The following is a 20,984-nucleotide window of genomic DNA, read 5'->3' on the forward strand; positions in this document are numbered from 1 at the left end:
TTAGAGCCTGGGAGAAGTCAAAAGAGTGGAGCACTGTATATGGGATGTCTGTGTCACTGTCGCCACTATTACTCACTGTTAAACTCTTGGCTGAAAGCTGCTTAGCAAATAGCAAAGGCTCATCTAAGTAAGTAAAAGAACTTTTAATGAAATGGAGAACCTGATCTAAGAAAAAAAAAAACAACCACCAAAACCAAAAAACACAGTGCTAAACATATGAAAGATATGAACAGTATTCTTGAAGACATTCATAAATATAAATGTATTAAACATATTTAAATCTTAGTTTAGCAGAACATTATGTCATCTATGGAAGAGTTTTTTTGTTCATTTTGGATAGAGGAGAATCAAAGGGGTAATTATCCTAAGTGACTGAGTTTATATACATGCCTTTTGATATGAGTTTGATTTTGCATCTTGTTCTGTATTGCAAAGAGTGAAATTAATATCATAAGTGCCACCCAGTGACTGTGATTAACCATAATTTGCATTTATTGAAAGTTGATTGTCTGCATGCTACCAGCTGTGAAATTGTGCAATAAGCAATAATTAAACAATGAAAGAGAGTAAACAAAACTAGTTAGGTGTGATTTGGAGCAGTGAGTAGCAAAGGTGACTTTCAAAGTTTTATTAGCACAATGCAAGAAAAACAAAATACAACCATGTAACCTACGCTTCAATGAGCAAACAGTAAACATCTGTAAAACTACTGAGCACTACTAAGGAAAAATTCACACTATAAAATAACAATATAATTACTAAATAGAGACTATCCACTAAAGTTATGTGATCAGAGGCTTCAAAGCCAAAGGGACTGTGTGTGTAACAGAGCAGGAATCATTTCTGAGCATGTAACTACAGTTCACTACCTTCTATGATGAAACATTTGTTCTCAATTTTCTCGAGAGAGTGCTCAATGGCTTTTTTTGGATGTGTAGAAATGGAGGTTTACTGTAGGTTTATGCAATCTGCCATTGCCCATAGGAACTTTTTGCAGGCATTTGGCTTTTTGCTATTTAGAAGTACTACCCTACTACATGTAGTCATAATGTTTTCAGTGCACGTGTGTACAGCGCTGTAGCACAGCTACCAGCCTAAAGCAAACTTCGAAAAGCTCAGATTCCGTTTGGAGAGTACCTATCAGTTATGTATGGGAATACCTCAGCTACAGCTCACATATACTACTTTGTTCATCAAACATAGTTACAAGCTTTACTTATTGGATTTTATCATGCTCCTGTGTTCTAGATAGAACTAGATTATGATGGTGGTATTAGTCTAGGTTTTGCAAGCTGGCCTTGGTTGACTTCAGGTATTTTTTCACCATGTCTGTATACGCTTACAGTGACATCTACTGTTTCCCCACCATATTTGTTCTTGACATGAATGCTATATTTGCCCGAATCTTCTGAGGTCACTCCTTTGATTGTCAAACTGGCATATTTTCCATGTTCCAGTGAAACCAAATAGTGCTCATTAAGCTCAAGGGGCTTGTCATTCTTGAACCAAAGCACTTCTGGGTCAGGGTTTCCAAACACAGTACAGGTCAAATTCAGAGTCTAAGGGAGTTAAAAAAGAAATATTTTTTTAAGGATTAGTCAGATTTGTTTAAACAGAATATTCTCAGTATTACTTTCAGACATTTCTTATTCCTAGTAAATTAAAGTAAGTAAGACAGGTAGCATGTTCTTGAGGACTGAAAAGTAGAGTTTCTATATTTTTCTCTTCCACTGAGACTTTCCACCATCTTTCCAGTGACTGTGATGCAGTAATAGCCCCAGGGTAAGATTCTAAATACTCTAAGTAGGACTGCCAATGCAGTCCTGCCTGCAGGAGACTCCTGGCAAGCCATTAGTCTGACATGATATTCAAGCAATGATAGGTTTAAAAACAACCTTGTAGATTCCCTGTACACAGCAGAGAAGAGAACTGAGAAAATCTTTTCCAATCTAGGCCTCTTGGGTTTACTCCTCAATATGACATTAAAAAAAAAAAAAAAAAAAACCATTTAAAAAATAGTACATAACATGAATCATCAGAAGCTGATTACAAATGCTGCTGACTCGTAAAATGGAAATATTTTATGAAGACTAAATAATTCATAAAGGTTGTGAAAGTGTTGCATGCATGCTCAGTGTATTAAAAGAATAGCAGAAATGACTTCGTAGGTGATCCTGACAGTTCAGGTGTTTTCTCAGAACTGAACTTGGACTGAAGAAGCTCGCAGAATTTTGGTGGTTATTCTTCCAAATCTATATGGATCACTTTCTGAACCCTGTTTTCACTACTTTATACGTACGCAATCCTTGTGAGCACGTGCATGATTTCTGCACTATTTTTCTTGAATTCCAGTGAACAAATAGGACTGATATAACACATTGAGAAAAAAAAAAATCTGAAAAATTTTAAGTGATTAGAAGCACCATACATACACAAGTAGAAGCAGTTTTGCATATGGTGTGCCTCCAGAATCAGAGGGGAATGTTGAAGGAAGATTTACATTCACTGGGTACAACCTGATGACTACATAAGTGCAAGTATACTTAAAGAAGTGATATCATGTAGGATGCGAAGTTAACTAATGACCTATAGGAACTAACATTACTATAAAATATTTAAAGGAGTAATGTAAACATGAAAATAAAACGTTGGGAAATGAAACTAATTCTGATAGAAGACAGCAAGTTTAAATCTCATTGTCTTTTCTGTAACTTGAGCAACATTTCATGACTATTGCCCTCAAAAATGACCTCATTTAAGAGCAATTAATAATTCATAATAATTAATCACGCCTTAATATGTTAATATTAAAAGCTTGCCAGAAAGTAGATATATTCCAAAATCATTTTAGATCATTTGGGCCTGTTCTAATTTGTTAAATTATAGATGTGGACTAAAATCATTTACACCCTCTTAACAAGATTTAGTAAAGCTTTGTCTTGTGTTCATATATTTGCATAGATATAACATTCCATCGTGTGAGGAAACCTCTTTCCTTTTTCTTCTTTTTGTATAGCTACTTCTCATTCGTAGTTACATGAATTTTGCATGGTACCTATTCATATATAATTTACATGCAAATTTAAAATTTCAGTTATTTCTGGTATGTTTTGCTTTACTTGATTTTAGAGGTATTTCCTTTGGATATTCAGTTATTTAATCCTCATATAGTTAAGCCTCTTTGAACTCTTCTAACTTCTGGAAACTTTTTATGTAGCATTTCCTTAATTTAAGGTCATGGGCCTTAGGGCATAATTTTTTATGAGGAAACTGCAGCTATTATGTGCATGCACAAGGTTGACTTCTCCTGGCTGTTTCCTAACAAAAACTAAGATGTTGGTCATCAAGTAAATTATACCTAACTTCCCAAGAGACTGGCTTTCTTGCCATGAAGTGCTTTTGTCTACTACAATGAGAAAGCACCGCAAATGAAGGAATAGGACAAGAATAAAATCATCTCATCTTGATTTGGTCCAGAGTTGAGCAGGTTTCAGCATCCACTGCAAGGCCTCCTTGATTCACTACTTCTAAAGAGGTTGTATCTGGATATCTAGAAATGGCCATGTACAATAAAATTTGGAAGAGCTATGTGTTGCCCTTTCTCTGGCCATGAGAAGGACAGTTTTCACACAGGGTAATACAGCTGTAGCCTCTGAAGATGTATGTCACATAGTATACAAAACACCCTGTTCAACACGCTCTTAAGAAACTACAGATAGTAAGAGTCACACTGGCTCACAAGTTGATCTGCTATAGTACATTGGAACAAAGTCCTAGCTCTTTTAGTGGTCAAAAACATCTGCATAAAGAAGTGTACAAAGATGAGAATGAATGCTGTGATCCTACTTCAAGTGCACTTTCCTTCCTTCCACAATCTGTCGGATTATAAACAGTTTATAAGTACAAGCTGTACTGAGATGACTGTTTAATAGCCATTGCTGGATTTCTTTTATTAGGAAATTACCATTTCCTTTTTTTGGGACCCAAATCTATTTTAATCTAACTCATAAAAGCACAAATAAATTATGAACCTCTTGAAAAAATACTTTCTTTTTACAATTCTTTTTACAATTGCAGTGACTATTTAATTATGCACTCAATTCTTATGCTGTGTGAACAACCATTTCCAAGTGCCTCCTCTTGTGTTACATTGGGTGTCAGAGAGTGGCCGTCTTCTCCTGCCTCTTCAGATTCTCCTAGAGGGCAAGATAGGTTTCTCTCCTTGAACTGCTATGCTCAGTACACAGAGCTGAGACCCAGCCCAGATTTAAGTCTGCAGTTAATTCAGTCTCCCCTCAATCAGGACAAAAGACAAGCACCTCTCAAGGCTGACCTTTCCTGCCTGAGATAGGAATTAGGCTGTGCTTCCCCTGTGTAGCCAGCTTGTGGTACTTATGCTTCACAACACAACTAAATGACTACTTCCTTTTTCTCTCAACTCTGCAGAATCATCTGTATTATCTACCTCTCCCCACTGAAGAAAACATTTCACTAGTGTGAAATTTCAGCAGAGTGATTCATTGATAAAAACTGTTCTTACCTTCCCATCCATTATAGTAACAACATCAGGTAAACCACCAACAACTTTACCACGATCTAGGAGTTAAAATAATAAATAAATGAGTGAAGTTTAGTGTTCAAAGTTATTCATTTCTTAGTGATTTTATTAACATGGTGTCACACTAGTCATGATGTCTGTTTGGGCTTGTCATGGAATAGACATGCAGCGGAATTCTTGGTAAATTAAATATGAAGTAATGTACTTTTCACAATATTTTGTATTATTTCTTATTAACATATTTTATGGTTCCCTCACATTTTTAGCAGAGATTGTGCTATGGAGTTGTAAGCTGATAGACACAACAGCCTTGAAGCTGTTACCAAGCTTTACTTTGGATAAAGAGCAAAGCAAAGCAGATACTTTCAGCAATGCAGTGATATTTAAGATGAGAGGAAAATCTGTCCTGCCATCGTTTTCATGGGCAGAAGTGTCTTTCAAGCTACACTGGATCTTTGTACCAGAGCTCCTGCAGTAACAAGCTTCCCTACTATCTCTTTTTCAACATGCTCTGTATCCAACAGTCATTAGCAGTTTTTTTTCTACTTAATATGCAGATCCCAATATTCATTATAATTCTTATCTTTCTGTCAATACCTCATTGTGTGACACTCAGACACTCATATCTCACAAAAACTCTGCAGATCCTATAAGACATAGTGGATCACTGCAAAATGTGTAAAATGCACACTCAGAAGCTTTCCATTGGAATTAAAGAGAAATAACCCTCAAATTATTATTATTATTGCAATATTCTGAAGTAATATGTGATTTCTGCCATTACAGAACTTTGACATGTATGGCAACTTATCATGATAGATGTCTTACAGAAAACAGTGAACTAGAATATAGAACATGTAAAATAAAGTGTAAAATAAACTTACTCTTCTCAGCGAAAGCAGCTGCCCTAAAATTGTTGAGAAGAGGAAAAAAAAAAACAAAAAAACACATATTATTAATAAGATTATTAATGAAATAATGTTCCTGTGATAATATTATTGTTATAGCACTAAAATGTAAAAGATGTAGCACTTACTTCAGTCGCTGGAATTCTGTAACAGCATCGTCAAAAGCTGTAACAAAACAGTTGAGAGAGTTGTTGTCCATGAACATTATTTGCATATTGGGCTCAGTATAAGCATTTACAAACATATCCTTACCAAATCCTTTTTAAAAACAACAGTGTTAAGCAGTAGCAGAAGGGAAAACCAAATCCTGAATCCAGTGTCACTAGTGGTAAAAACTAAATTGCACCTAATTTTGACCACAGGCTATTTTTACTGCATTCCTCTTCTTATTCCTGATTAATTCTGTTTAATCTGTGAAAATTCACCACATAAGTATGATCTTAAAAATATACCTTGCCCAGACAGATCAAGTGTACGTTTGAAGGATTCCTTTCCACCAAAGATTTCAAAGGTGTAGTTCCCCTTATCCTTTTCAGTGGGTTCAGTTATCTGCAGCCAAGCAACATCCTCTGCACCTCCAATCTTCATCTTTTCACCAGAAGAAATCTTAGATTCCCTTGAAAAAATGAATAGAAATGTGTTCAAACATTCTTTTCATATATACTCTCCACAGGAGAGCATCCATAAAATGTTACAAAGGACAACATACTGTTTCCAAATTAGAAATAAATTGCAACTAGGGAATGCAATTGCACAAGGGATTCTTTTCTTTCTAGTGTGAGTATGAAACACTTTGGAATCATTAACTTCAGCTTTCCTTCTGAAGATTTACACCTTCATTCTCTCATAACAAAGACATCTGTACTTGTGTCTATTTTCCCATATATATCTGAATGTGAATATGCTGTGTGACTTCAGAGTTCTAAACTCTTCATGCACAGTGCTCTCGTATACATTAGAATAGTCAACTTAAGGAAAAAAGTATTTTTTTCTATGAGAGGAAGAAAATGTTTACCTTTCATTAACTTCCAAAAAATATTAATAAAATAATGAAAGACTTGCATATTATTCTTGCATCAACACAAAATACACCTTTACTTGTTCATTTGTTTTTAAGATCAAGACAAGAAGCAAATTTTCTAATTGCTGATAATTAGTAAATATGTTCTTAAAAAAAAAAAAAAAAAAAAAAGCAAAGAGTAGCATTCTAATACTCATCACAAATCATCCCTTATCACTTCTCAAATATAAGAAATGCCCTGTTAATTTAGATCAGTTGTTCTTCTGCTCCATAATCTGTTCTGAAGAGTGGAAATAGAAGAAACCATCTGGGAAGAGTATGGAAACCAACCTATTTTCAATGGCTTGCAAAGAAGTTTTCTTTCTCTCATTATCTAAAGATTTTTTTATTTCCCTTTTCCCAAAGCATACTTAACTGGAGGTTTTGTTTGTTTGTTTGTTTTGTAGAGTAAGTCATCATAGGCTTTTCTTTGATCAGTTAATGTATTTGCACAGACATGGTTGATTTGGCTTCATAGCCAGTTTGATGAGGAAAATAAATTTTTATTATTTCTCTCACTCTGTAAAAGGATTACATTGAGTTCAGTATATTGAAATACATACCTGGGTAGAAATAAATATTTATTACTAAATACTTTGTTCCCTACTGTGCCATGAGTGGATAATGCATTCTGGTCTCAGGTCTTATAATTATATTTCCTGCTATTCGTTATAATGGATAATTCAAAGCTAGCTAGAAATTTGTTTACTATAGTTCATGATGAAAGTGCAGTTGCTTAAAAACAAGAAATGTTCAGTCTTTTTTCTTGTCCAGGAATAACATGCTAGAACTCCATTTGAAAAAGGAACAAGTATGGGGGAGTGTAGAGGATGCTGGTTATTTATGGTTGGTTGGTTTTAGTATTTGTTTTAGATCTTCATAAGAATTTCAGCCCCTAATCATAATATTTATGAAATGACTGAAATGCGATTTGTTCAAAATGTTTTTAATAACATAACATGGAAAACCTACCATAAAATCTGGAATATCAGTATATGGGGGATATCAGCTATCAGATATAAATTTGCATGCTGATGTCTCCTTTTCATCACACAAGTATCAAATTTACTGAAAGAAGGAGCATAACTTACTGAATACAAAGCTTAAGTTATGAGTAAAGCTGAGCACCCTCATAGAAGTCTGCTTGCACTCCCTGCACTCCCTGAGCCTAATGTTCACTGACACTTTTCTCACATTTCCAACTGACTAGGACAATGTACAGCAACATCATCCTCTTTCTGTCCAGGTCAGAACTCTTCACTGTGTGTCATCTTTGGAGGTCATCAAGGAATGTGAAAATTGAAAATATCTGAAGAGGTTTAAAATCCTTCAAAATCCTCCATGTAGTTTCCAAAACAATTTAGGCCCAACATACCAAAACACTTGGACACACATTTAACTCTAAATACACAGATGAATAAAAGTACAACTGAAGTCTAAAATCAAAATAATGTGAGGGTGAAAAAAAGTATTTGAAATTTTATAGTGGAATTCTAGTTATGCTCTCAGCTCTGATAACTATTCTTATAACATTTTGTACTTCTTTCCCTTCCTCTTCTGTCATTTCGAAGAAGAGGAATAGAATTAAAATATTTGGTGTGAAAAAGTCTGAATGTTGTGGTTTATTGCTTTCTTAGTACAGGCTTATATTAAATGGTGAGAGCAAATCTTTGGTATTCACGTACTTCTGGAGGAGGATTTTATCCATTCCTAGAAAAGAGAAACCTTGAACAGAAAACTATGCTCCAAGTCTTAACTGTCTTTGAACCAACTAGAATAACATAGTGAAAGACAAAAAATCTGGCATTGAGTAAGAGACTGAAACACTGTAGGTGCTTTTTTTGTACTATTACTTCTATGTACTGGACAAATCTGTGAATATTTCTTTTATTGTATCTACCACCTACGTGAACTGAGAATATAAAATGCTGTTAAGAGAAATTTACTCATGCGCTACACTTTCTACAGGAATGTCACAGAATACAAAATAGTCTTCAAGGCCACATTTTTCTCAAATAAATTTGAATATAGTCATGAACTTGAAAATATATTCTCATCTACCTGTGAGACCAGGTGACCTTCATTTCTTCATTGTAGTACTTCAAGAAACACTGGAGCCTTATTCCTTCTTCAGTGCAGAGTATCTTCAGTTGAGAAGCAGTCTTGCCTATGGTGAAATGGAGTATATTTAAATCAAACCATACAATGAAATGAACGAAAAACTGTCAAATGGAGGACCAAAAAATTTTCAAGATCTGAACCATTGTTCTCAAGTACCATAAAGAGACAATGATTCATGCTTCTCAAAGGAGATCTGCTGATTTGTGTCAGCTGAATGTTTAGTGGGAGTTTATGGTTTTATGATCATATACAAACATTATGACATGATTCTTTGTGAAGTAACCAGATAGTCATAAAATTGCCATAAAATAATGGTGCTATTATTTTAATAGCATGCAAAATTTATTTGAGTGCAATTCCTATTCTTTCACTGAAATGGCTCTGAATTGGCATTAGGATCAGAATCAAGTTCTATCTGCATCATAAGGCTCAGTCACTAATGGGAAGTATAAAGAAAATGATTGCTATAACATTGTCACAGTATCTAAACAAAACAAGCCAGGTGAAATAATACTTTTTTCCCCTCTTAATAATGTCAATTAGCAAGGTCAAATGCCTAATCAAAACCTTAATAGCATGCCCATAAAAATGTGTATCATGACTGTCATAGATTTCCCACTTACAGTAAAAATTGTCTGCCTCAGGTTCAGATGGCTTTACTATAAAAACACTCCATGAAAATCCAAGAGAGCATTTACTTACCACTGACTCTGCTCAGTGCCAACATTATATCATCATACACTGTGGCGGGGAAAAAAAAAAAGAAAATGTACCATCAAAATTTAATCAAAATATAGCTTTGTTATGCTTAGTTTAATTAAAGTGATATGGGAAATCTTCATATCCTCAGGCAAAGAAAACCATTAAAATTGTAACAGGTGTACAAGATAAATTGGAGACTACCTGCGTACAATACATGAATTCTGTGCTGTGTCAGTGAATGTACCCACTGCATGCAGCATCTGCCATGTGCTTTCAGATCTTTGGCAGTGTATCCTTCATGCCAGAAACAATAAGAGGTCATTAATTTGATGGTTCACATTCAGAGGAAAGTGCAAGGGAAATAAAAGATTATTAAATTTTTGGAGAAAACAGTACCCATCTGCTCCCAGTAGCAGAGCACTTGGCAAATATAAAGTTCTTGACAGCAAATAAACACCAGGTATCATACCAAACTTGAAAAAAAAAAAATCACAGTATTGATGGGATGCTGGAAGGGGAGAACATTATACAAAATAATAGAAGATTGGAGCACTGAAAGCAGGGGTTCTTTCCTGCTTGGGAAGGACAGCTGACAATAAGATGGAGAACCACAGTATCTTCTGTTCATTCCAGTGGTCAGCACAAACTTTACTTGAAAATGCAACTCTGCTGAACGGCAAATCATTTAAGAGTGTGAACATCTTTTTCTCTACAACTGGGTCTGTTTTTTCACAGTTTCTGAATTACAGCTCTACAATTTTACAATCAGAGTAACAGTCAGTCCCCACTGAGACTCCCACCTCAATGTATTTGGCATTTTGAAAGACCTGGTGCTAAAGGGTCTTCTGTAGACATTAAAACTTACTGAACTTGACAAAGAGCTCTTTACAAAAGATCCCACGTAAATGGTGGTGCCTGCTTGATTAAAATTTACTTCACTGTGAGGGTGCTAGAAAGTAATCATTATAAGACTTACGTCTTATATTATGTCACCGCTTCTAAACTGTTTATCAACAGTTGAGGCCTCAATGCCATAAGGAAGGCACTGAAATATGAAGAACCCCAAATATGCTTGCTAGCTTGCAATTTGCAAAAGTATCTGTTGAACATCTTTTGAGAGAATGTAGAGATCATTACTCTGACACGGTAAACCAAATATTACCTTTTCCTGATAATTCAAGAGTAGAAACATCATGACCTCTATCATCTGAGAGTGTTGCCTTATAAACACCTTCATCCTTGCGAGACAACTACAAGAAAAGCAGATGTTTACTGACCAACTTGATATGAATATATTTGCTTAACCTCTGCATGCTTCTCTAAATCAAACAACAGACATAGTACTGCAATTAACTTACTATTGAATAATCTTACCAGAGATACAATGGGAAAATATAAATGGATTGTAAATGTTTTGTTGTTTTTTTGTTTTGTTTTGTTTTGTTTTTTTAAGTAGCTATATCTAGTTCCTAAGCCTAGAATGTAATACAAGTTCCATTCAAATGAACTGTGAGTTTTCTTCCTTTCTTTCTCTTGTTTCATAGAAACATGGAGATTGATCCTTATCAGCAGAAACTAGAAGCAGCTTAGTAAGACGTAATAGAGGGTAACTGCAACTCACATAAATTTTAGGAATGCAATTTTTATTCGCTTGAAGCTATTATTTTTTTTTTTTTTTTTTGGAGTCATTATGTGCAGAGCAAGACAATGCATCTATACCCTTCAACTTTTCAAGAATCAACTAAGTGGATTTCTTCAAGCAACAGCTATAGTCAAATTACACGTGTGCTACAATAGTGCATTCATTAACCCTAGAAAACGAACATTCTATAAATTAACACAGTGATACTGCCTTAAAGGCAGTAGTTTTTTGTTTGAGTGTTTTTATTTTATTTGAAAACTTAAAGGAAAATATGTAAATACTTATATTCAGGTTGGAGGCTGCTTAAATGAATCTTAAACAAGCCTGCAAGCAAGTAATAATAGGAAAAGTGTCACGTTGTTAAATGACAAGTAAAGAGAGAAATTCAAGACAAGCTGAAACCACTCTCCCTCCAAAAAGTCTACACAGGAAAAATAAAGCCACTGAAAAGCCAGTATCCTGTTGCAAGTGACATTAAGGGAATAAATTATAAAAACATGAAGATAATTAAAAATAATAATAATAATAAGTAAAAAAGTTAAACTTAATGCACATTATGCTGAAAACACAACGACTTGATCTAGGGGATGTTTCAACAGTTGAGAAAGAAAGCAACTATTCAAGATAAGGCTTCAGTCACAAATTATTTTGCTTGCAAGAAGATAAATCTTAAAAAGCCTTATACCTCAGGAAATAAAACTAAGGCAACCATAAAATACAAGGGGATGGAGCAAACTGAAAAATTAAGGAATAAGAAAAAACAAAATGAAACAAAAAAACACAGAGTTCACCTAAGGATTTTGAAGCAATTTAAGCAAGAAGTGTCTGCATTTATAGCAAAAATGTATACTATTTTACTCACGGTAACTACTCACTAGCTAATTGAAGGGTAGAAAATATGACTTTTGTTAAAACTGTTCATAGAAATCATGACAGCTGGTTGAGTGATCTGCCTGGCAAATCCATAGTACATCAAGCAGAAGCTGTCATTTCTAATCAGTAGGTGATACTGTACCTTTGGAATAGTGAGGTGACATTCTCCCCTCTGCAGATCAGGCACCTCATCAACGTCAATCCCAGAACCATCCCTATACCACTTGAAAACAGTCTCCTTCTTTGTGTTTGCAATCTGTACAGCAGAAAATGGCACATAATCATGACTATATCCTGATCAAAGATGCTGTACTATACATGGTCACAAAAATACTTGCAGAATAAGAAGCCAATATTTTATAACACATGTCAAATCAAGTTAAGTGGAATAAATAAATAAATAAATAAATAATTCAAACTAAGTCCTATTTAGCAGAATGTTATTCCTACAGCATTTATTTGCAGCAAAGAACTGGTTGGAAGTAGGCAGCTTAGAGCTTCAGAGCACTGTCAAATCCTTAAAGACAATTCTGTCAGATTCTTCTCTTAAGGAGTTTTGCCCACTTGTTATCTGGTTGCAGTTTGTCTAGAGCTATCTGTAAAAAATATATTTGAAATTAGAGCCGCTGAAATTTCCTCTGTCCTCTGTGCTTGCCATATGTCTCTAGAGACCTGTAACATAAAATTTAGACCCTATATTGGAGAACATTCATTCAGTTTGTACATTTATCCTGGTTACCTAAGAAATGCCCTTCAGGGCAGCACCACAAAGGGCCATTAAAATTACTATTCCATGAACACTTGAGACTTCAAAATTGTAAGCTGCACTAGAAATCCTTTTTTCCACTACCTGTCCTTAGGAGAATACAAAGACTTGAGGAATCCAACAAATTAGGACTGTCTCTTGATACAAAAGAATTTAACAAAGTAGTATAAATGCAGAAAAGGTTCTTGAAAGCCAAAATTTTGCTGTAATAGTAGCTGATCATGAGTAATTATTACAGCTGATCTGAGTAAAACATAGAGTACATGTATATCTCATGTACTGTTATAATTTTGAAATATAAATTGTGCATTAGAAACACAAAATATTGCTGGATGAATGGCATAGAAGTGTGAATTCAAAGAAGCCAAAATCTCAGCTGTGATTAGAAACCTTGGCAATATATTTTGTTTTTCTCCTCTTCAGTAGTACTAGAGTTTATTTGATGTTGCTATCCTCATTTCATTCCAAAAATCACATAAATGCAATGTTATTTGTGTGCCTAGCCTGAGTCCCCGGTCACAGAATCGTAGAATCATAGAATCACCAAAGTTGAAAAAGACCTACAAGTTCATCTCTCAGAGAGGAAGTATTTCCCAGCATCCAACTTGGAAATCCCCTGGCACAACCTGAGGCCATTTCCTCTAGTCCTATTGCTCGTTACATAGGAGAAGAGGCCAACCCCTACCTCACAACAACCGCGACAACATCTCCCTCAGCCTTCTCTTCTCCATACTGAACAATCCTATATAGGATTATAGAAGGAGATCAGGTTGGTCAAGCAGGACCTGCCTTTCATGAACCCACAGTCTGGGCCTGATCCCCTAGCTGTTCTGCACATGCTGTGTGATCTGCTCCACTGCCTTTCCTGGAACCAAGGTCAGGTTGAAAGGCCTACAGTTCCCTGGATTTTATTTATGACCCTTCTTGTAAATGGGAATCACATTGGCAAGCCTTCAATCCTCTGAAACCTCTCTGGTTTGACCAGGAATGCTGATAGATGATGCAAAGTGGCTTGGCTATCACTTCCACCATCCCCCTCAGCACTCACAGGTGGATCCCATCTGACCCCATGGACTTGTGGCAGTCCAGGTGGAGCAGTAGGTCTCTAACAGTTTCTAACTAAATCATAGGAGGGTTTATTCCACTCCCCATCTGAGACTTCCAGGTCATGGGATAGGGTACCCCAAGTTAACAAGGCTTTGGTAGAAGTACATGCCTGGTAAGATCTTTCTTAGTCCCCAGGGAGTCAGTTAAGAAAATCTTGAAAATATCTAAACAAATGGATACTGGGCAGCCTAGGAGTTAATTTATTTCTATATATGTATATATCAAGTGGCTTGCAGGGAGGAAAATACATGCACCAATCTTTTAACTTTTTACATAAGAGAAATCTTACTCTTGATAATATAACCACATATACTGCTGTGTAATAATCAGTGTGGTTGCTATATGCCTCTGAAAGCGTATGGGTTCACAATCTGGCCCAAAGCAATGTCTTGCCTGAAAAAATGAGAAGCATTTTACATTTGCCAGTAACTATAAGGTGGCTTTTCCTGTAGCCATATGATGACTGGCAATTTAATTCGAACAAAGCCTAAAGGAAGAAACCTTTAAAAATTTTCAGCAGTTTTTCATGAAAGTCTGTTAGTTCTCAATCTGACAATAAATACCCTGAGATTCAGTCACAAGCAGTTTGCAGTGCCAAAGTTATTTGATGTTGACTTTTACTATGAAAAATTACTTTTTTTACTGTTTAGTCACACACCAAAAATTTTGCTTTTAACAGATAGAGTATAAATAAGTCAAAGATATGCAAAAGTAGGTAGTTTCTGAACATTCTGAAATTTAGAACTTATGGAAGAAAAATGGTAGTAGATGCTGGCATGTATAGAAAAACAAGCATGCAAAAAAGAGAAAACACCATCAAACTATCATTCAGGTGGACAAACATATCCCTCTGTCATTCAAAGTCTACAATGCCAATAATATGATCATTAGAATTACATTTGAAGTAAAAATTAAATTAGGTCCAATCTCATAGAAAGGAAGCGATACCGAAAGGAATGTATACTTCTTTGGATGTGTTATTATATAACACAATACACATATGTTTGTTATGTTGTGAACCTGGATCATACCATCAGTCCTCTGCCATACCTAAACATCCAGTTCCCAAAGACATCATTCCGTGCCACAGCCTTTGATAAGGTCCTGGCCAAAAACCCTCTCCTGAAGATCACAGCACTCCTTCACATTATCCCAGGCTCTTTCAAGAGGTGAAAGCACCTATGAAAACTATTTTTGCGCACAGGCACAAGGCAGAGTCTAGAAGAGACCTGTGCCAAGTGCTAAGCATCCTGTGCATGCCCTGTCTTATCTACAGGGAGCCAACTGAGCAGTGTGAATATAAGGATATGGCCTGGGGAGGCAGAGATTGCTAATTGGACATTTTATTACTGCAAATATAGGTTGAGGCAGCAGCTCTTCTTCTAACTTAAATGTCTGGTACCTGAAATTAGTAAGATAAATCCTTTCAATTTTCAGCTTCTTCCTATGTATAAAAATTAGTTAGAGTCACAATCAACAATGGCCTGAACCTAATGTCCAGTCACCCACTAACAGTAATAAATATTTTAAGGTCAACTGCATAGTTAAAATGATGAGTTTACAGACAGCCCACATCCTAGATTGCATTTACATAAAATTTTCTGAGCCTATGAACAAAAGATACACCAATAAAAAGTGTATCACCCTTTCATGGTGGTATAAACTGGCTCTAAAGTCAAAGAAATGAAGGATAATTTCAGATTAATTTGTAGAGAGTTAACACTAGTATAACTGGTTCATCAATACAATTCCACATGTGAACAAAAGGATAAGCAGAGCTCATGCCTGAGGCAAATGCATGTTGAGATTACAAAGTGCTGCAACTATACATCTCAGTACCAGCAAAGGTACCACACTAGTTAATGAGCCTTGGTGGTAAAATCAGGGCTCACCGAGTGGCAGCTTCACCACCCAGGTCAGTTCTGCTGGGAATAAGTTGAGGTTAAAGGCCTCCTAATTAGTGAGCAGAGAGAAGAAATAAAAAAGATGCATGTGAATTGCTCATAATGAGTGATTCAAGTTGATCTAATTAAAAGTCAAAAAATTATTCAAAAGAAATGGAGAAAATGAATACAGTAGAGTATGTGCTACAGGAAAAGGCAGTGAAGAACAGTTTGATGCTAACTGAATTCAATTAACTTAGTTTGAGGCCTTAATTGAGGCCTCTAATTAGTCTTTCTAGAGAAGAGCAACAAAAGTGAAAATACATCAGTTTAGAATGGCATACAAGACCTTAATAGCAGAAGTTACTCTGAATTCTGTACACATTAGCTTTCAAAAGAATTGAATGTCATTAGCCAAATATAATAAAAATCCTGTTTTATAGCACTCATTCTAAAACTTTTGTTACATGTTTAGCTACATTTGATTAAATTATATATATATATATATATATATATTAGTAGAGGAACCTCCAAATCAGAAAACAGTGAGGAAAGATTTCAAACTGAGATGTATGAGTGATGATTTTCAAACTGAGTGTATGTTTGGTGGCCCTGCTAGGCAGGGGGGTTGGAACTACATGATCCTTGAGGTCCCTTCCAACCTGGGTCATTCTGTGATTCTGTGATTCTGAGATACTTTTTGTGGATAGAGGAAAAACCTGTTTGGGCTGGTTATTACACTTAAATAATTTTATGGCTCACGGTTATTATAAAAGATTAGATTATCCACTCACAAATACAGGCTGGATGGAAAATGGCTTGAGAGCAGCCCTGAGGAGATTGATTTAGGGATGTCAGAAGATGAAAGACTCAACATGAGCCAGCAGTGTATGCTTGCAGTCCAGAAGGCCAACTGGAAGAGGGTAGATTATGACTAGTTTTACTGCTGAAAATATCAGAAAGTTTAGTTTAAACCATGTCTAAAAGGATCTAATTATAAAAAGATCAAAATCTTTTATTGCATTTTTCTCCTCGACTATTAAGCAACATATTCTAAAAACTTCAAGTGTCTTTCCTCACCTTACAAGCCAGCAGAACTTCACATTCATCGGTAACTTCCCAATATAGAAACTCTGAGAAGTGGGGACCTAAGAAACAAAACATTCTTAAAGCATATGTTGTAGAAGGAAGGAAAGAATATCTGATAGTTCTAGCAAAAGAAACAAAAAGAATGATAATTACATTCTAATATCCCTATATCAGAATGATCAGAGGACACTCCTTAATGCACAAGGGGAAAAATCCTGCAGGAATTATTCACTGTATTAGCCCACATGTTTAGCGTACCAATTAGAAACCTGAGGCACATGTCTGTTTCTAGGATAAGTCATGTAGCATTCCAAAACGTAAAACGGTAAGTGACACAAACAAGTTTACTAAATATGTTCATGCCCAATTTCTGAGTAAAGATGGGAAAGAAACAAAATAGTTGCAATTAAGATGCAAGTGGAACTTGATAATGGACAAATGTGCTCTGACACTCAATCAGTTGAATATTTGAAGCCAAAATACCATGCCAGACAACTTTTGTCCAAATTATTTGAAGTTTAAAAATATTCCTGTTCCCTACTGTGGTTCCAAATCCAAATATATATGTCAATAAGAAAAATTACTGATATGTTTAGTCCTTTTCAAGCTGTTGTAGTTACTCATATCAGTAAATTTATGAGTATGTTTTCCTGTCCGTAGGATCTGAGCCTGTAATTGCTATACTCAGATCTGAGATGTGGCAAATTTCTAGACTTTTGCTTAGATTACTGAGAACTGAATCTCTTGTGAGTTTATGCAGTAAAGAGAATTTTTTTTTCTTTAAAGATAGAATATAACAATTACAGTACTTAATCAGATAACTTTACCTAAGCTGTTTAGAACAAATTGTAATTATTGTCATTACGTTCATCATAAAAGTCAACTCCTTGCCAAGTAGAAATTACAAACTAGGCTCAAACTCAATTCTTTCAGTATTTCACAGTGACAGAATTCTGAATTAGCTATCTAGTAGTAATTCTTACTTTTAGCTCCAAAAAAAATTTATAAAAAGTACCTAACAAAGTGTAACCATCTAGCAGATATATAACAAATACACATATATTTGGTTCCTGAGATTTGCCTGGATAGAATCCACAGGATTAGACTTTTAATCTTCCTTGTCTGACTCTGAACTGGCAGCTCTTCTGTCAGTTATAACAAAGGGACAACTTGTATGCTTAAAACTAAACGTGCTTAAGTGTTTTGCTGGATCAAAGCCTACAATAAGCGCTCTTCTTATGAATATTCAGCAAATATAACCTCTTATACAAATTTCCACTTTTTCTCTAATTAATGAAAATAATGTTGCAGTTTTCAAGTTTTAAATGACAGTGTTGGAAAACAGGATCCATATCCAGCAAGGCTTCAATATCCTCTCCAACTGTGCAGTATACTCATCTTCTAATGAAGTTGTGTGGAAGTCAGAAACACTTACTATTCACCTGGAATGCATCATTAGCTGCAAAATGGCCCTCAAGTCACCAATTTACTCTCTTACCTTGCTTCCTGAGGAATTCCTTTCGCTGGAGCTCAGACTCAGCCAATATCGTCTTAAACGCTGAATTTTAGAAGAGGTGAATGAATAATCAGTTAGTCATAAAAGTACTCAAGAAATAATTGAAGTTTAATTCTTCACATGAGTCAGAGTTTTAATTTTTCATTGAACTTACCATCTCCAATGAGAACTAACGAAGACTGATTTTTGGCCTTTCCATCTTGAATCTGTACTGTGTAGGTACCTTCATTGTCAATTGTAAATTTGTCCATCACCATTTCTATAATGCCATTTGCATGGTCACAACTTATCCTGTGCCTCTGAAATAAACAAGTAATAAATTTACTATTTCATTAAGTACTTATGATTCCCTACCAAATAAGACATGTTTTGTAACAGTACTTCCACACTTAATCATTTTCATTTCTTCTGTATTGTGTAGTATGAGATCAGGGTCCTGATTGAGTTCACTGTTGTCAAACAAGGTCCTAGTGGTGGTGGAAACCTCTGTGTGCTGCTGCATTTGGAACCCTCAAATCATAATAATACAGATGTTTAACATTTAAAAATAATAGTTTATTGTGCTACACATGTTTGGAGGTATGCCCCCACAGCCAATTGCATTACAGCTTCCAGTTCAACAAAGTTAGTCTGAAGCAACGTTCCTAGAAAATTCCACAGGTAGCTGGAATATTGTGTTTATAGGTACAGATGTGGAACTCCAGATGTGTACCTTGTAAATGAATCTTCAGAACAAATTCAAGCCATTAAGACCACTAAACATTTTCTGAGGTGTATGTGAAAGCTTGATACTGGATCTTTTCTTACTTAAAAATGTATATTTAGGGAGGGTAAAATAATTTGCTCATCTTATGCTATGGATTCTTTCCAGAGATGCCCAAAGACTAAGACCATGAGTGAGAACATGTAACTTGTGTTTTCCTTGTTCAGAGCCAATTGAACTGCCAGGAACTAAAAAGATCAGAAAAGTCCAGCAAAGGAAAATTAGAATTCTGTCAAAACATCTATCAACCCACTATAGCCATTGGAGAACACTGAATAAACCAAATAACAACTTCAATTTCAAATGATTAAAATGATTTCACTGTTAATATTCTTTAAATGGGTGCTTTTTCTATTACACATTCTAGAAAGATAACTTCTTAGCAGGAATCTTCAAGAAAACAGGAAACTACAAGAAAATACTGGGCAATAAGGAACACTGAGTTTTGGGAATGAAAAGAAATGAGCACAGTTCATAAGGAAATTATGGGCTCCTGCAAATCTGAAAAGCATTAGGAAGAGATTGTAATCAATTAGAAAAGAAGGGAATGTGTAAACATTAGAGATTTATTAGTACTTATATAGTACTCTGTGCAAAGCGAATTGTTCCAAAATAATTATGTTGCAACATAACCAAAAATTAGAGCTAGGACTGTTTGCATGATAAAATATTTAACAGGATGGTGCCAGGAAACATTCTTTAAAAATATATTATCATTGATGGAAATGCAATTAGACTAATCTAGTTTAAATCTTTGTTAGGTTACTGAAGAATGAAGAAAAAGAAAAAAAATACTGGAATTAAACAAAGCAGTAGCCAACAGATCAATTTGGTAACTAATGAAAAAATAAATGCCTTAGAGGAAAGTGACTGAGGTACATCACTTGCCTAAAATAACAAGGGAAAAGGATTTTATAATTTGGCATGGATTTTCCAACATATAGTAAAAGTTATCATATGAAAAGATAAGACTTAATAGGGAAAGTAAGTAGAAAAATTACTTATGTAAGTATTGATATATAAGACAGGACGAGATAGGCCAGTAGAGAGAGCTGAATAAAAGAGAGCTAATAACAGCAGCAACCCATCAAGAAATGCAAATTCAAATTCTCTTATACTCTCTTGCCCGCAGAAGTCAAGGACAACACTTGCATTCATTTAATGAGTTTCCAGGGAGAATGTTGAGGCTTTCCAGAAGCAGGAAAAAAAAAAAAAAAAAAAAAAAAAAAACAAGGTGAATATTTTAATTTGATACTTTTTCACATCTCCAAAAAATGTGGACTTTCTCTGAAAAAAGATTTTAAAAGATTTAAATGACAGTTGATTAACTGGGACATGGTTTGTTCCATTTTCATATTATTTCAAAATCTTATGGAAACTGTTCTCTGGGTAGGGCCTAAAGGAAAAAAAAATATCATTTTATTCAGTGTCAAGAATCAGACTACAATTCACCAGCACAACGGTCTATTGAACATGTTCAGTGACTTTAGCCCAGTCTCCAGGCAGGTTTTAAAGTGTAATTAGGCTTCTAAGTATTGCCATTATGCAGCAAGATGAAGTTCAATGATTTTATGGGCACCATAAATACCGGGTTTTTATGTGACTTTCCACAAAAATATCATCAATCTCCAAAAGTAAATGTCACCTATGGGTTACTAATTAAAAAGGTGAAATAATGAAACTGCACTTCAAGACTCTCCTTCTGATGTCAACACTTTCAAAACATATGTGAGCTAAAAATAGCTTTTTCTGTTCTACTGAGCCTGCCAAGACTGAATATTGCCATTTCAATGTATTCTAATCACCAAATTCAGGTTTTCAGTGCTAGAGTTTATTATTTCTTGAAGTACAAAATACAGAGGAGTATTCTGCTTAGAAAGCAAGTATATCATGAAAGGAAATGCTTCTTGTTTTTCTGTGTTATAAAAATGCAGATAAGTTCCTCTGGCCAAAGTCAGGCTTTGCAAGCCTGAGAATAAACTGAACTTTTCAAATA

At 35.1% G+C, this 20,984-nt stretch overlaps 1 protein-coding gene across 2 annotated transcripts in view; it reads right to left on the reverse strand.

Moving 5' to 3' along the window:
* Nucleotides 1-469: 469 nt before the first annotated feature.
* The window catches only part of MYOM2 (myomesin 2), a 72,408-nt gene continuing 51,893 nt past the window's right edge, over nt 470-20,984 (reverse strand). For both annotated transcript variants that reach the window (XM_015859344.2, XM_015859343.2), the window contains 12 exons: nt 18,380-18,524; nt 18,208-18,267; nt 16,701-16,768; nt 12,007-12,120; nt 10,512-10,599; nt 9,350-9,388; nt 8,588-8,693; nt 5,919-6,082; nt 5,595-5,631; nt 5,443-5,465; nt 4,541-4,596; nt 470-1,559 (listed from right to left, as the gene is read on the reverse strand). In XM_015859344.2, coding sequence (XP_015714830.2) covers nt 1,260-1,559; nt 4,541-4,596; nt 5,443-5,465; nt 5,595-5,631; nt 5,919-6,082; nt 8,588-8,693; nt 9,350-9,388; nt 10,512-10,599; nt 12,007-12,120; nt 16,701-16,768; nt 18,208-18,267; nt 18,380-18,524 — 1,200 coding nt within the window. In that variant the 3' untranslated portion in view covers nt 470-1,259. The remainder of the gene's footprint in view (nt 1,560-4,540; nt 4,597-5,442; nt 5,466-5,594; nt 5,632-5,918; nt 6,083-8,587; nt 8,694-9,349; nt 9,389-10,511; nt 10,600-12,006; nt 12,121-16,700; nt 16,769-18,207; nt 18,268-18,379; nt 18,525-20,984) is intronic.

This window comes from Coturnix japonica, chromosome 3 (genome assembly GCF_054131305.1).
Source record: "Coturnix japonica strain WE chromosome 3, WE-NBRP24, whole genome shotgun sequence".
Lineage (NCBI taxonomy): Eukaryota > Metazoa > Chordata > Aves > Galliformes > Phasianidae > Coturnix > Coturnix japonica.